Raw genomic sequence first — 13,728 nt, 5'->3', positions numbered from 1 at the left:
TGAGAAGTGCAACAACGTTTTTGTTTTTTAATTATTTAGTTATTTGTAACCTGTATAAAAATGTGCTTTATGTTGTGTTGCTTTAATTGTTCACAAAATTGGAAAACGATAAGGTTAAAATTGGATTGACTCGTTATTTGAAAGCTGTAAGGAAGAACAACCTTGGCGTTATTAAACACTTGATGACGTCAACACTGCCAGTAATTCAGATGACTTCCAGCTTGGCTGTTCTATTAAAGTGTCTGCCCGCCCTCTAAAACGTAAGCGTTCCTATAGCCTGTCTAGGTTACGCCGGAGGGGTGTATGTTACAGCGGGAACAGCGCAGTTGCGACAGAAGTAAACATGGCGCCCTCAACCTACCCTGTCATTTGGGCCCGCCCTTATACCCATACCAGCAGTTTGATTGGATATAACTGAGTGCCGCACTACTGTTGGCTTTCGGTGTTGTCAGTAAAGTCGTCGGGTAAGCTTGTGTGGCTGAAACACTGCAATGTAGAGGTTGGGTTTACTGGTGTGGGAGAGAAGTGTGTTATTGGAGCCGCTGGAAGAAGAAAAAAAGTCGAACCTTTCCACGTTTTACCTTATTAGCCGTCTGTTTTAAGTGTTTGTTAAAGTCGTTTGCGGGATCTGATTTCCGTGACTTTTCGTATAAGGCCCCTTGTTTTTCTACTAAATAACTTTCCGAAAGTGACAACAAGGAAGGTAAGAAATAGTGACTTTCGTAGTCTGCCGTCGTAGTTGGTGATTTTTAAAAAATCACTAGTATTAGTCACAATGCAAACAACAGAGCTATGTTTATCCGAAGTTATGCGGGCCAACACACGTTAGTTAGTAACGTTAGTGATGTTTGTCCTCACACTGCTGTCTACCATCATTAAAATGGGGGATGTCTTGTTGTAGTGATTATTATTGACTTGAAGTTCAATGCGAACGTCATCTTAAACTATTTAAATGTGTTGGTGCTGTTATAATGCTCATGAAGAAATAGGTCATTTTATTGTGTTTGCCATGAAATGTCACGCCCATCATTATCTAGCTGCAGGACAACATGTCTGACACCGTACACCGTTACACAACCTTGGGTCCATTTAATTTTAGATATGAAACATATGTAGGTTCATTAAAGATGAGAATGATGCAGAGGAAAGTTTACAAAATTTTGAGAAAGTGGTAATGAGGTTCTGTGATTTAAAAGGTCTGGGATTGTTCACTCATCCAAATCAATAGGAAAGGCACCAAGGAGGTAAGGTGCAGACAGGGTAGAGTGAAAGGACAGGGTTCAAAATGAGATATGCCATAAGATGCACAAAAAATTGAACACAGGAGAAAGACGTGTGTTTTTTATGGATCCAGATAAGTGGGACTTGGACGTCCCACTTGGACGTGGAAGACGGAGACAGGTTTGGATGGAGGTAGATATTATGTTGAAGGATTGTTTATTTATAATAGTTTGAAGAACTGGAAAGCCTGCTTGGCTTCTGATGTCCTTTGTCTACTTCCAGGAAGTGCTTACCGGAATATCTGTCTCATAACTCATTGTGCTGTTTCAATGCCAAAAAACTAGAAACCAGACCAGTCAGAATAGGCCTGACACAAACAGTCATGTGGACTGGTTTGTTTACATAAATCTGGCCCCCTAAGGCTGTCATTGACAAGTCACTAACTTGCAGTTTTTTCCACAGCCATATTTTGGTTATCATCAGGTCACTGTCCAACTTTATTTCCTCCATATTGCTGATAAACAAAATGACGTGTCAGAGTGACTTTGCCAAACAATTCTTACTAGTACTGGGGATATGCATTACTGATTGTATATTAAGTTAATTTCTTTATTATAAAAACCTAATTACTATTAACAATTTATTGACCATATATGGGAGATGAGTAGCATTTGTAACTAGTGGTGCTATTCATTCCAAATGCATTGGTCAATGATAGACTATCTGAAGTCCACACCAAACACAGTAGACCATTCTAAAGCACAATTGGTCTAGACCCAGCCGAAATTCTAGTAGGCGACAATGGCAAGCTTTGTCACCAGCTGTGGGCATCATCTCAAAGTTGACAGCTAAGACCATGCTTCACAACGCCCCTTTTATAGAAGAGAGCTTTGAGCTAGAGTCAGGAAAACATCAGTGTTCTATGAAGACTTCCTACCAAATGTTGGAAATGTCCAGTTGTTTCTGATGTAGGGATAAAGCTTAAAATATCACTGTTATATCATTGTTACGAGACTTGAAAAAAATGATCAATTTGAAGTTTTTACAGTCAGGCAATATTGGATTAGGACTGCAAGTATCGCTGTTTTCAAGGTTTTTATTCACCTTTTTGGCTAAATACCCCCATTTATTAAAAAAAAAAAAAAATCATGCTGCTGCCTAAAGTTAATCTGGGCCAAACACTTGTTTTTGATTAGCGACAAACCACATGTCAAAAATGTATTTGCCACAACCCAGCTTTAGGGCTTCCAATTTTGTGTCTCAAGAGGCTCCTTTGTTCAGAAACCTTCATAGAAAAAGTAGGCTAGAATTTCTTGTCAGTTTCCAGATGACCAAAATCTTTAGTCAGTTGCAGTGCTTTTATATGTGAGGGAAATCAAAACCTTCATAGCTTTTAGGTTAGCTTTAAGTATATAATAAATTGACTGAACTCATATGGAGAGACACTTACATAATCTTGTACAGCCATTATTAAACGCTAGCATCACAACACAGAGGTTAAGACAGGTTTTGTCAAAGTACTTTATAATAAATACAGTATAATTATGGGGGGGGGGGGGGGGGGGGTTCAACCCCAAAAAAATCCAATGTGGATAGTCGATTTTTGTACACAGTCTACAGGCCTATCATTGTGAGATCCTGGTAAAATGAGAAGAGAAGGCTTATCTAATGACAAAAGACCAAACCGGTATGATTCCCAGAAACTTGTAATATGGATAAAAAGCCGAAATCGAAACCTTTTGTTGTTTTCTACATTATTAGCCCTGTGAATTTGGTTTTGGTTTAACCAGAAAACCCCTCAAACCTTTTAAAAACCATTAAATACCATCTGCTGAGGGAGATGACTCTGTTACCATCTGTTCACAAGGGGCTGTCATTTTCAGTGGAGGTTTAGAGTTTCACTGAACAGGAAGTGACGGCACTGTGAATAGGAAGCCTCCCCCAGGGTTGTCAGCGCTCTTGGAGGAAACCATACATTTAGCCGTTTCTCTCTGGTCACTTCCACTGAAATATATATAATAATGTGTCTTTTGTAATAAGTATTGTGATCCCTATTGTGGGATCTTGCTCAAAGTGTTGTTGTTTTTTTTCCCCTTTCAAATCCTTCTTTCTCTTCTTGGTAGGTTTTGAGGGGATTTATGACAAGATGGCACAGTGGAATCAGTTGCAACAGCTGGAAACCAGGTATCTAGAGCAGCTGTACCATCTGTACAGCGACAGCTTTCCCATGGAGCTGCGGCAATTTCTTGCACCCTGGATTGAAAGCCAAGACTGGTAAGAAATAAATAACACTTTGATATTTTTTCCACACTCACTATTACATCACACTCACTGTTACGTCACAGTCATTACAACAGGAAGCACACAGGTGCATGCTCATATTATATTAATATTTTTAGGTGTTTATAAATTCCAAAAAAAAAGAAAAAAAATATTTTAGCTGAAAATGTAAAACCAGGGCCAAAAGCATGTTACAAACATTTAATTTAGACTTCAAGGTACCATGTTAAGTTGCACAGAGGTAAGTATGTGATAATATAGCAACTCAGATACTGCATGAATTTACTACTTACTACTTTTCTTTTACATGTTTTCAACACAGGAATAAAATAGCAAGTTAAAAGTACTGACCACATTCGTGGTGAAAAAACGTGTGTGTTGTTACTGAAAATGAAAGCAACACCTGTCTGTTCTATTTCGCCTCCAAAAAACTCCCTTCTAAATTAAATTCCTGCTTAATCTATTTTTATCTAACAAACGACCTGCTTTGACTGACAGAGGTGAATTTATTTATGCAAATTTAAGTATGCTCTGTGGGTTTATTTCAGAAGGCCCAGCTTCCTCCCCACAATCCCACCTCGGTGTTTCATGTTCAGAACAAAGAACGGAAAGGAAGTGTCTTTCTTTTTTTCTCATCACCTTAATGGCAACGAAAGCATTTTAATAATTTAATTGAAAAACAGTAAACAGGCAAAATTTTGTTTAATCATGGGCCAGATGTGGGGGATTTGTGGGCTGGAAGAGTCCCCAGGACCAGGGGTTTGGGACAACATTTCAGAACAAAACAAAGATGTGAATGTAAATTTGAAACCTAAATGTAAATTGTAAAACTGGTGAATTGTCCAGGATGTTCTACCTTTGACCTGTGACTGCTAGGATATTCTCCACCCTAGTCACTGTGACTTGCTTCTTCAGGCCACTCTTATTTTAACACTTCACATCCTCTTGTCATTCACCACCTGTAGAAAAGGAATGCAATTCTTATACTATTTTGGGTTTTTACCAGGGCCTATGCTGCCAACAAGGAGTCTCATGCTACACTGGTGTTCCATAACCTCCTGGGAGAGATAGATCAGCAGTACAGCCGTTTCCTGCAGGAGAACAACGTTCTCTACCAGCATAACCTACGCAGGATCAAACAGCATCTGCAGAGCAAGTACCTGGAGAAGCCGATGGAGATCGCCCGCATCGTCGCCCGCTGTTTATGGGAAGAGCAGCGGCTCTTGCAGAGCGCTACGACTGCCGGACAGGTAAGGAAATGAATGCATAATGCATAATAAGCGTCAGATTTCTGAAAGTCGTTAACATGTGCAGTCATTTATTTACTTAACAAAATAATGTCTGATTCTTGTGCAGGATGGACAGGCAGCTCATCCCACTGGAACAGTGGTAACAGAGAAGCAGCAGATCCTGGAGCACAACCTGCAAGATATCAGAAAGCGAGTGCAGGTGGGTTTTCAGTAGAGACTTGTGGAAGACGTATTCTAAAATTCCGGACTGTTCTGATAAAAATACAACCAATGTCGATCTTGTCTTTAACAGGACATGGAACAGAAGATGAAAATGCTTGAGAACTTGCAGGATGACTTTGACTTTAATTATAAGACTCTGAAAAGCCAAGGAGGTAGATTCAGCTCAAGATTTAATTATTTGCCCTTTTTTTTAATTTTACCTATTGTGAATTGTGACCTTTGACCTTTATTTCTTTTTTTTTTTGTCAGAGTTGTCCCAGGTTTTATTTTTATTTTTTTGTCAGAGTTGTCCCAGGATCTGAACGGTAACAGTCAGGCAGCCGCAACAAGACAGAAGATGGCTCAGCTTGAACAGATGCTGAGCGCCTTGGACCAGCTGAGGAGGGTGAGTTATGGAATGTTAGCTGTGGGATAGAAAGGGTACGAATCACATATGAGCCGCAGGTAAAAACGCCGAACATTCACTTTATCTCGCAGCAAATCGTGACAGAGATGGGTGGCCTGCTGACAGCCATGGATTATGTGCAGAAGAACTTGACAGACGATGAACTGGCAGACTGGAAGAGGAGACAGCAGATTGCCTGTATTGGAGGTCCGCCCAACATCTGCCTGGATCGCCTCGAAACATGGTAAACAGGAGTGCAGTGTTTAACATTTTTAAAGTCAAGAGACGCCGCTTTATCACCGTATGTCAGAGCATGTTAATCAAACAAGCAGCAGATACACATAATACATTCTGCCTTGAAATTCTAACCAGGATCACGTCGTTGGCCGAGTCCCAGCTCCAGATTCGTCAGCAGATAAAGAAACTGGAGGAGCTCCAGCAGAAAGTGTCCTACAAAGGAGACCCAATCATACAACACCGACCTGCTTTGGAGGAGAAGATTGTGGATTTGTTCAGAAACCTGATGAAGAGGTACGAGATCTTCGCATCATCACATCAACGCCTCACCTACTTATTTTTGGAGCCTTCAGCTAAATAACACAGATTAAAACTACCTGTACATTTATGAAGTAACTAAAGTGACTGTATAAGTATTGGTCTAAAGTACACTGAAGTACTTCTTTGATTTGACATGAGGGCTTCTTTTCTTCTAGTGCTTTTGTGGTAGAAAGACAGCCGTGTATGCCAATGCACCCAGACCGACCTCTGGTCATCAAAACAGGTGTTCAGTTTACTAATAAAGTCAGGTAAGTTCATGCATATATGGTATTTTAATGGTCAGTTTAAAATGGGCATCGTGAAAATAAATAACTGAGATAAATACATTTCTTTTAGGTTACTAGTCAAATTTCCAGAACTTAATTACCAGCTGAAAATAAAAGTTTGCATCGACAAGTGAGTAAAGTTTTTTTTTTTTTTTTTTTTGCTTCTTTAATTTATCGTAATTTATACAGCATGTTTGCAACATGAACATTTTTTTTACTGATTTTACTGGTATTGTTACAGAGAATCCGGCGATGTGGCTGCAATTCGAGGGTGAGCAATTTTTTTCCTCCTTCTTTCAAAGCTGCAACACTTTACACAGTCATCTCAAACCTGTTTTCGTTTGATTTTCTTAGATCACGAAAATTCAATATTCTTGGCACCAACACCAAAGTAATGAACATGGAGGAATCCAACAACGGCAGCCTGTCAGCAGAGTTTAAACACTTGGTGAGTCGTTGCTGCAAAATATGCAGCGTTTGGATCATATAGATACACAGATGCAGAGCAGTGACTTCCTGTTTTTTTTTCTTTGCAGACCTTGAGAGAGCAGAGGTGTGGTAATGGCGGCCGGACCAATAGTGATGTAGGTCCTCTTCTAGTCACAGTTAACGAAGGAATGCATGAATGATTACATACGTATTTATAAGGGAGTATTAAACACACGTTTTTTTTTCTCCAGGCCTCACTGATCGTCACAGAGGAGCTCCATCTCATCACTTTTGAGACAGAGGTTTATCACCAAGGTCTGAAGATAGATCTGGAGGTGGGTATCAGAAGTGTGTGAATTGTGAGTGTTTTCTCATTTTCGTTTTCGAACACCATTTAATTGCAGAGCACAGTTGTTGCTCTTTGACTCCCTCCCTCCCGCAGAGAGAGTTGAGTGACTCACTTCGCAGAGGGAGTTTAACAAATGGGTCATATCATATCTCTGGGATCTAAATGTTCTTTCACCTACAAGTAAACCTCTCTCACCATTATGACCTGGCCAGTCTGAGAGGAAACTGATTAAATACCGTTAAAATATTGTAAGAACAACAACAAAAAAAACCATATTAAACTGAAAACGATGAAACATACACTTTAACATGGATACACTAAATAACTAAATCACAGTGTCCATACAGTGTAGACTGTGTGGGCCTCAGGCTGCAAGGAAAAAAGTAAAAAAAATGTTTCATACTTTTCAGGGTTTGTTGTGGATACAGAGAGTTTTCATTACAGGTTAAGTTTGAGAAAAAACAATTTTCCTGCTTCACCTCTGTGAAGAAATGGAGCGGAGCAGCTCTTGCTTCATAACAGTGGAGGAGTGTTAGGTTGATACCTGTCTTATCGGTCCTCAGTATATTTATAGAACCAGTGAATACATGTTCACTGTAAATATTGCCTGGTTTATGTGGCTTGGACAGAAAACTGTGCAGAAGATGATCTTAGAAAGTCAAGGTATTTTTCAAGGTGGTCAAGGTGGACTGAGAAGAATTCACAGCACTTGCACATGTTGTTATATATATTTACCAAGGTTAAATATATTTTTATAAGACATTCGAGACATGTTCAACTGAACCTAAACGTGTATTTGCTAAGGATTCGTCATAACCAATGAAAACATGCTCTGAATAATGAAGAATTAATAATCTATTTTCTATTCCTCTCTGATTTATCCAGACTCATTCTCTGCCCGTTGTCGTCATTTCAAATATTTGCCAAATGCCCAACGCCTGGGCTTCCATTCTGTGGTACAACATGCTCACTAACCACCCTAAGGTAAAACAGCACCCCCTGGTGGGTATGGGGCAAACTGGTTAGAGCAATAAAAAAACAATATGGACATTTTGTTTTGTTAAATGCTGTGTTTAAATTGTGGGGTTTTTTTGTTTTTTGTTTTTTTGTGTCTGCACAGAATGTAAACTTCTTCACCAAACCTCCAGTGGGAACGTGGGACCAGGTGGCCGAGGTGCTCAGCTGGCAGTTCTCCTCTACCACCAAGAGAGGCCTGACCATTGAACAGCTCACCACGCTGGCTGAGAAATTACTTGGTGATTTGAGTTTTGGTTTTGTACTTTGCACGTAGTCTCATGTTTGAACGTAATGTAATGTAATATTGTTTGTCCGTCTAGGTCCCTGTGTCAACTACTCTGGCTGTCAGATAACCTGGGCCAAGTTCTGCAAAGTAGGTCACCGCCTGCGTGTATTACTGTAAGCCGTATTTACTAACTGTTTGGTTACTGTAAATTATGTTTTGTTTTTTTTTTCTGACAGGAAAACATGGCCGGTAAGGGCTTCTCCTTCTGGGTGTGGCTGGACAACATCATTGACCTGGTGAAGAAGTATATCCTGGCGCTGTGGAACGAGGGGTAAGGGGTCATCCTTTGTTAACCCTCAACTCCCTGATGGGTCTTTTAGGTTGATGGATGGCTTTTTCCAATGTTTTGAACTACAGTAGTCAATGGATTTAAAATAGACTGCCATCCTGTTTTTTTATGTACAGTTACATCATGGGATTTATCAGCAAGGAGAGGGAGAGAGCCATTCTGAGTCCGAAACCTCCTGGCACCTTCCTGCTGCGCTTCAGTGAGAGCAGCAAGGAGGGGGGCATCACATTTACATGGGTAGAGAAAGACATCAGTGGTAAGGGTCTCCGCTCCTCATTTAATGTTCCAGGAACAATGTGTGTCTTTTTTGTTTTTAAAAACGACAAACGTCTTATTGCACCGACAGGAAAAACTCAGATCCAGTCTGTGGAGCCGTACACCAAGCAGCAGCTCAACAGCATGTCGTTTGCCGACATCATTATGGGCTACAAGATCATGGACGCCACCAACATCCTGGTCTCACCCCTGGTCTACCTTTACCCTGATATTCCCAAAGAAGATGCTTTTGGAAAGTACTGCAGGCCAGAGGCTGCACCTGAACCGGAGATGGGCGACTCCACGAGCAGTAAGCGTCGATGCGTTTCACCATTTTGAGCAGCGTCTTGAAACTTTTGATGTAATTCTTACAAATGTCCTCTTTTTCCTGACAGCCATTCAACCGTACTTGAAGACAAAGTTCATCTGTGTTACACCGTGAGTATTAATCACTTCTTTATCTTTAGGAAACATACACGAGACTATGGCGTCGAAATGCTTTGATTAGATAACCAGAAAAAGCTAACTGACTATTTTCATAGTTCATCAGTAAATACATTTAAATACAAGCTAAATCTACTGAAGGTTTCTGGCATTGACCAGCTCACTTCAAGTTTTTGTAATTTAGTTTCTTGGGACCGTGCGAAACAGTTGATTAAGGAAAAAGTTGCTGATGTTTTTCTTTTCAGGGATTTGTCCTTCTCTTCCTATAAAAGAATAACGTCAGCACAATCAGAAACCAAAGTTCCTTTTTAAAGCCCTTTCTCATGTGTGTGAAAAGGGAACAATGATTTACCATCATTTTCAGTCACTGCAATCATTGCAGGAACTGTCCTGCTGCTCAGACCAACACTGTCACAGTAAATATGCATTTACTGAGGGACGTCCACGCTCCTGTCAATCAAATCCTTTTTGGTAAAATATTTTTTCCTGTCATGTGACCAGAGGGATACATTGCCCTCTAGAGTATTTGTCACATCAGTTGGCAACTGGTTGCAAAAGATTTCGTGAATCAGTCGCCAGTGTTGTAAAGCTTCTCACACAGGACAAAGATAACGACAACGATAACAAACAGGTGCATTTTATTAAAAATGTCCTTAAATGTTTTAATTTTTGGGCCATGTTGAGAGAGAAAAGGGTGGGAGAGAGAGAGAGAGGGAGAAGACTCGCAAGAGATATCAGTCGGGTCTGGACTTGAACCTGGGTTTGGCTGCTGATGGCAGCTGACTAGTAATGATGTCACTGGCAGCAGTTTTATTTAGAACTGGCCAAATACTAATGCTGATAAAAGAGCTAATTGTAAAAGAAACATCTACTCCCAGATTGTTTTGCAGTGAGTTCATTCTATAAGCCGTCACATGTCAACATAGTAAGTGTTGACCTTTCTTTAAACTTGAACTGAATTTAAATTCATAAAAATGCTTTTCTCATTCAATAATGATATACATACAAATTAGTTTTTGCCACTGTTAGACAAATAAAGTAAATATTGAAAAAGAAATTGTCCAGATATAACCCACTTCTGCTCCCTCTATTGGTCCACGCCCTGCACTTTGAGAACCAATGGGAGCCCGTCACATTGTGAGAGTGAATGATAATACGGCCGGGTGCTGAGTCATGATTTTGGTGGGTTTTAAGGTTTGCTCAGTGAGATCCTGACCTGTCTCCGTAGGTGTCCCTCCGTGTTCATGGACTTGCCGGACAGTGAGCTGCTTGGGAACGGATTCCCAGGGTAGGAACCTGGGGCAGGGGAAGGTGGCATGTAGGGCTGTGTGTGCGTCACGTCACTTTGTCTGTGTGTTGAATTGGCTTGACTTTGTTGTAACCAAAAGTGTATCAGTTATATTTGGTTTGATCACCCGGGCTCGCCCTCCCCCTCCCTTTCCCCCCCGACGTCCCTTCCATTCAAATCCATTTGTTTGAATTTCACAGTCAAATCATTCACACGCAATATTAGAGTCAACGTGAGATGATTCTTCAGAGGAACCTGTCCATTGATAACGAGTGACTAGAAGAACAGATTGCAGAAAAACTTTCTACCCCTCAGTTTTTTTCTTAATATCTTCATGTCATTTCTAACCAAGAATCCTGTAGTCTCTCTCTCTCTCTCTGTGTGTGTGCATAGTCCTTTTAGTATTTCACTTTTCACTTTTGGGAAAGTCATCTGAGTTTTTGGAGCCATCACATTTCATTACGCCTTTTTATTCTCCAGTAAAACAGAATCATTGTTGGGGTTCAGTTTTCACCGGTTGCTGTGGATTAGCATTAGATAGGCTAACCCAAGGGTGCCCAATAAGTAGATCGGGATCTACCAACAGATATCAAAGGGAGTGCTGGTTTATCCTGAGCAATTACATTTTAAAAAATGATTAAAATTATAGATAATAATTTGAACTATATTGATCCCATATTTGGGAAATCCTTGTGTTAGCAGCAGATATGCTGTTAACAGGCTGCCCCCAGGAGGCGCCAAGCATGTGGTTCCTCTGGAAATCGAACCCAGGACTCTCTGTTCTCTGCATCCGAGGCAGTCGTGCTAAACGCTACACTGTGGAACCTTCGATGTAAATTTATTTTAAGATGCTAATCACTATGGCTAATGTACTGAGTCAGACAGTATTGTGCCATACAACTGCAGTGATTTAATCACAGTACCCAAATATAATGTATATAATAAGATATTCAGTTTATATTCAGAGTACATATACGTTGGTAGATCACTTTACCGTTTGAAAAGTAGCTCCCAAGACAACGAAGTGTGGACACCCCTGGGCTAACATTAGCTTGGGAGTGGTATTCATAGCACTACTGTGTGTGTGTGTGATAATCTGTTAATGTAGTAAATTTCAGTATTTTTTTTCTTCTTCTTTGTCTTCACAGCACAAATTCCGGAAACACCAGTGACCTCTTCCCTATGTCTCCTCGTACTCTGGACTCCCTGATGCACAACGAAGCTGAGGCTAATCCTGGACATTTGGGTGAGTCAGTTGTTTGCACTTTCAGAGTAAGTGCGTTGAATAGAATAGAATTCATCCCCGACGGCAGTTTGTTCAATAATAGGTTCTGCGGCTATTCATTGTCTAAGTAAAAAGATAAAAATATCACATTTTAAAAACTAGTTCTGAATTAGAAGATTCAGATTTTGCATTTCCATTGCCATTTGCACAAGCCCCTCGGCTCGCATTTATAATAAATGATGATTTATATTTTCAATTCATCCACAGAATCGTTGACTTTGGACATGGACGTGACTTCACCCATGTGAAGATGCCAGGATTTGAAGATGTTTCTTCCCTTCTGTACAGTTTGTTTGTCATCCTTGTATAAACTTCCACACGGTGGGGAACTGAGTGCATTCTGAAAGGCACTGCCACTTTTATTACAGTGTGTGAAACTGTTGATCAATACTGACTTAATTACTCATGTGGTTTTGTATTGTATTAATTTACCCGTCCTATTGTTGGCTGTGGTTCGTCATAAATCCATTCAGCTTTTCTTCTCTTTCAATTCCCTCTACATCCTCTCGTCGGCTACACTCTGAAACAAACGTTTAAATTTTAATCGTCCTGCTTTGTTGGGTTTTGTTGCATTTTTAATGTCTGCTAAATTTAGCATCATAGGTTTGTTTTGTTTTTTTAAGTGCATTTATTGCACTTAAAATCAACTATGCTACATTGTCCTTTTGAATTTTCTTTTCTATTCCTTGTTCCATTTTAAACTGTAAAAATGCCTAGAAGTAAAGTTAATCACCGGTGAACCTTTTTTCTTTTCCTAAATATGAGAATTGATTTGATATTCCTTAGAAAAGTGGTGCGCTGAGATTTTTTTTCTTCTTCTTCTTTGCTGCATTTAAATACTGTAGCTTGAGCTCCTGTGATCTGTAGTTGCCCGTGACGTGGCATAGTTTATATTTTTTTGATATGAAGAAGATGAAGTAAATGACTTTATCAGTTTATTTTAGTGCAAATCACCCGTGAATGTTTCACCAGAACAGAGTATACAGAGTAAGGATGTGTAACAGAAGAATTTCTCACACGCTGGTGTAAATCCTGATGATGCAAACTCAACATACTTACCCGTCAGGCCAATAAATGTCAAAGGTATCTCTGTAAAATATGTTGTAATTATTTGTGACTAAACAGATGGCAATAAAAAGCTGGACCTGTACGGTGTTGGTGGAATCTTTCCTGATTTTTTTAAAAACAATTTCTATCTTAATTAGGTAAAAAAAGAAAAAAAAAAGATGAATACGTAATACAGTAACTAGATGATTATTGGCAGCAGTATTTACATACACGTCAGTTGAAATGGGCAAATATTGAAAGACCAATAAAATAAAGATTTAACACATGGTTTAAAGCCACATGTAATAAATCATACAAACATACATGGTTTCATGACGTAAAGGAACCGAAGGTCCAATTACATTGTTATTCACTGCATTGATTTAGAGCTGCCACGTAAATATTGACATACTGTAAAGATTACCATAGAAGTGACAGAATTTGTATGAGAAGTGAACGTTTATACGTTTGAAAACGGTTACAAAGCATAAAATATTCCCATAAAAAATAGCAAAAGATTTAAAGAGAAGTTCAAAAATGGGCCTTGAAGTTAACTAGATATGTCATAATGTGACAATGACAGAAGTGAAGTTTAACTAGTTGAAGCTAATGTCTAAATTCTAACTGTAGCTAAATATGAGACACGCCATGGCAGGCTAGCAGGAGCCACAATAGCTAATAGACAGAATAATAATAAATAAAATGTTGTAAAATGCAGCTAAAACCCCCATGTTTATGTTTTTGTATGTATTTACGTTAATTTAGCTGAAAACAAAAATTAGCGTAGATACATGCAAAAGGTGAGCCAAAGGCTAGCTGACAGTATAGTGCAAAAAAAGCAACATTACTGTGTGTGT

At 39.5% G+C, this 13,728-nt stretch overlaps 1 protein-coding gene across 2 annotated transcripts; it reads left to right on the top strand.

The window, feature by feature from the left end:
• The first annotated feature begins 457 nt into the window (after positions 1-457).
• Positions 458-12,974, top strand: stat3 (signal transducer and activator of transcription 3 (acute-phase response factor)). 2 transcript variants are annotated; one of them, XM_008330033.3, is made up of 24 exons: positions 458-703; positions 3,345-3,495; positions 4,508-4,751; positions 4,858-4,950; positions 5,044-5,125; positions 5,258-5,358; positions 5,451-5,602; positions 5,731-5,889; positions 6,072-6,164; positions 6,253-6,312; positions 6,424-6,453; positions 6,537-6,630; positions 6,719-6,766; positions 6,863-6,946; positions 7,846-7,944; positions 8,081-8,216; positions 8,298-8,350; positions 8,440-8,534; positions 8,669-8,808; positions 8,899-9,117; positions 9,203-9,245; positions 10,480-10,539; positions 11,688-11,785; positions 12,032-12,974. In XM_008330033.3, the coding sequence occupies exons 2-24, from the start codon at positions 3,368-3,370 to the stop codon at positions 12,070-12,072; spliced, it is 2,352 nt and encodes a 783-aa protein (XP_008328255.1). In that variant the 5' UTR covers positions 458-703; positions 3,345-3,367; the 3' UTR covers positions 12,073-12,974. The 2 variants fall into 2 exon arrangements, with proteins under 2 accessions (XP_008328255.1, XP_008328257.1); XM_008330035.3 differs by lacking the exon at positions 10,480-10,539.
• The last annotated feature ends 754 nt before the right edge of the window (positions 12,975-13,728 follow it).

This window comes from Cynoglossus semilaevis, chromosome 17 (genome assembly GCF_000523025.1).
Source record: "Cynoglossus semilaevis isolate Cse_v1.0 chromosome 17, Cse_v1.0, whole genome shotgun sequence".
Classification (NCBI taxonomy): Eukaryota; Metazoa; Chordata; class Actinopteri; order Pleuronectiformes; family Cynoglossidae; genus Cynoglossus; species Cynoglossus semilaevis.
The sequence above is the reverse complement of the archived record's forward strand: the minus strand, read 5'-3'. Positions and strand labels throughout refer to the sequence as shown.

Excerpts from the sequence above, each read along its gene's own strand:
- stat3 (XM_008330033.3), top strand. The coding sequence starts at position 3,368 with ATGGCACAGTGGAATCAGTTGCAACAGCTGGAAACCAGGTATCTAGAG. Across the intron at positions 4,951-5,043 it reads ATATCAGAAAGCGAGTGCAG|GACATGGAACAGAAGATGAA; the intron begins GTGGGTTTTCAG and ends TGTCTTTAACAG. Across the intron at positions 5,603-5,730 it reads CTGGATCGCCTCGAAACATG|GATCACGTCGTTGGCCGAGT; the intron begins GTAAACAGGAGT and ends AATTCTAACCAG.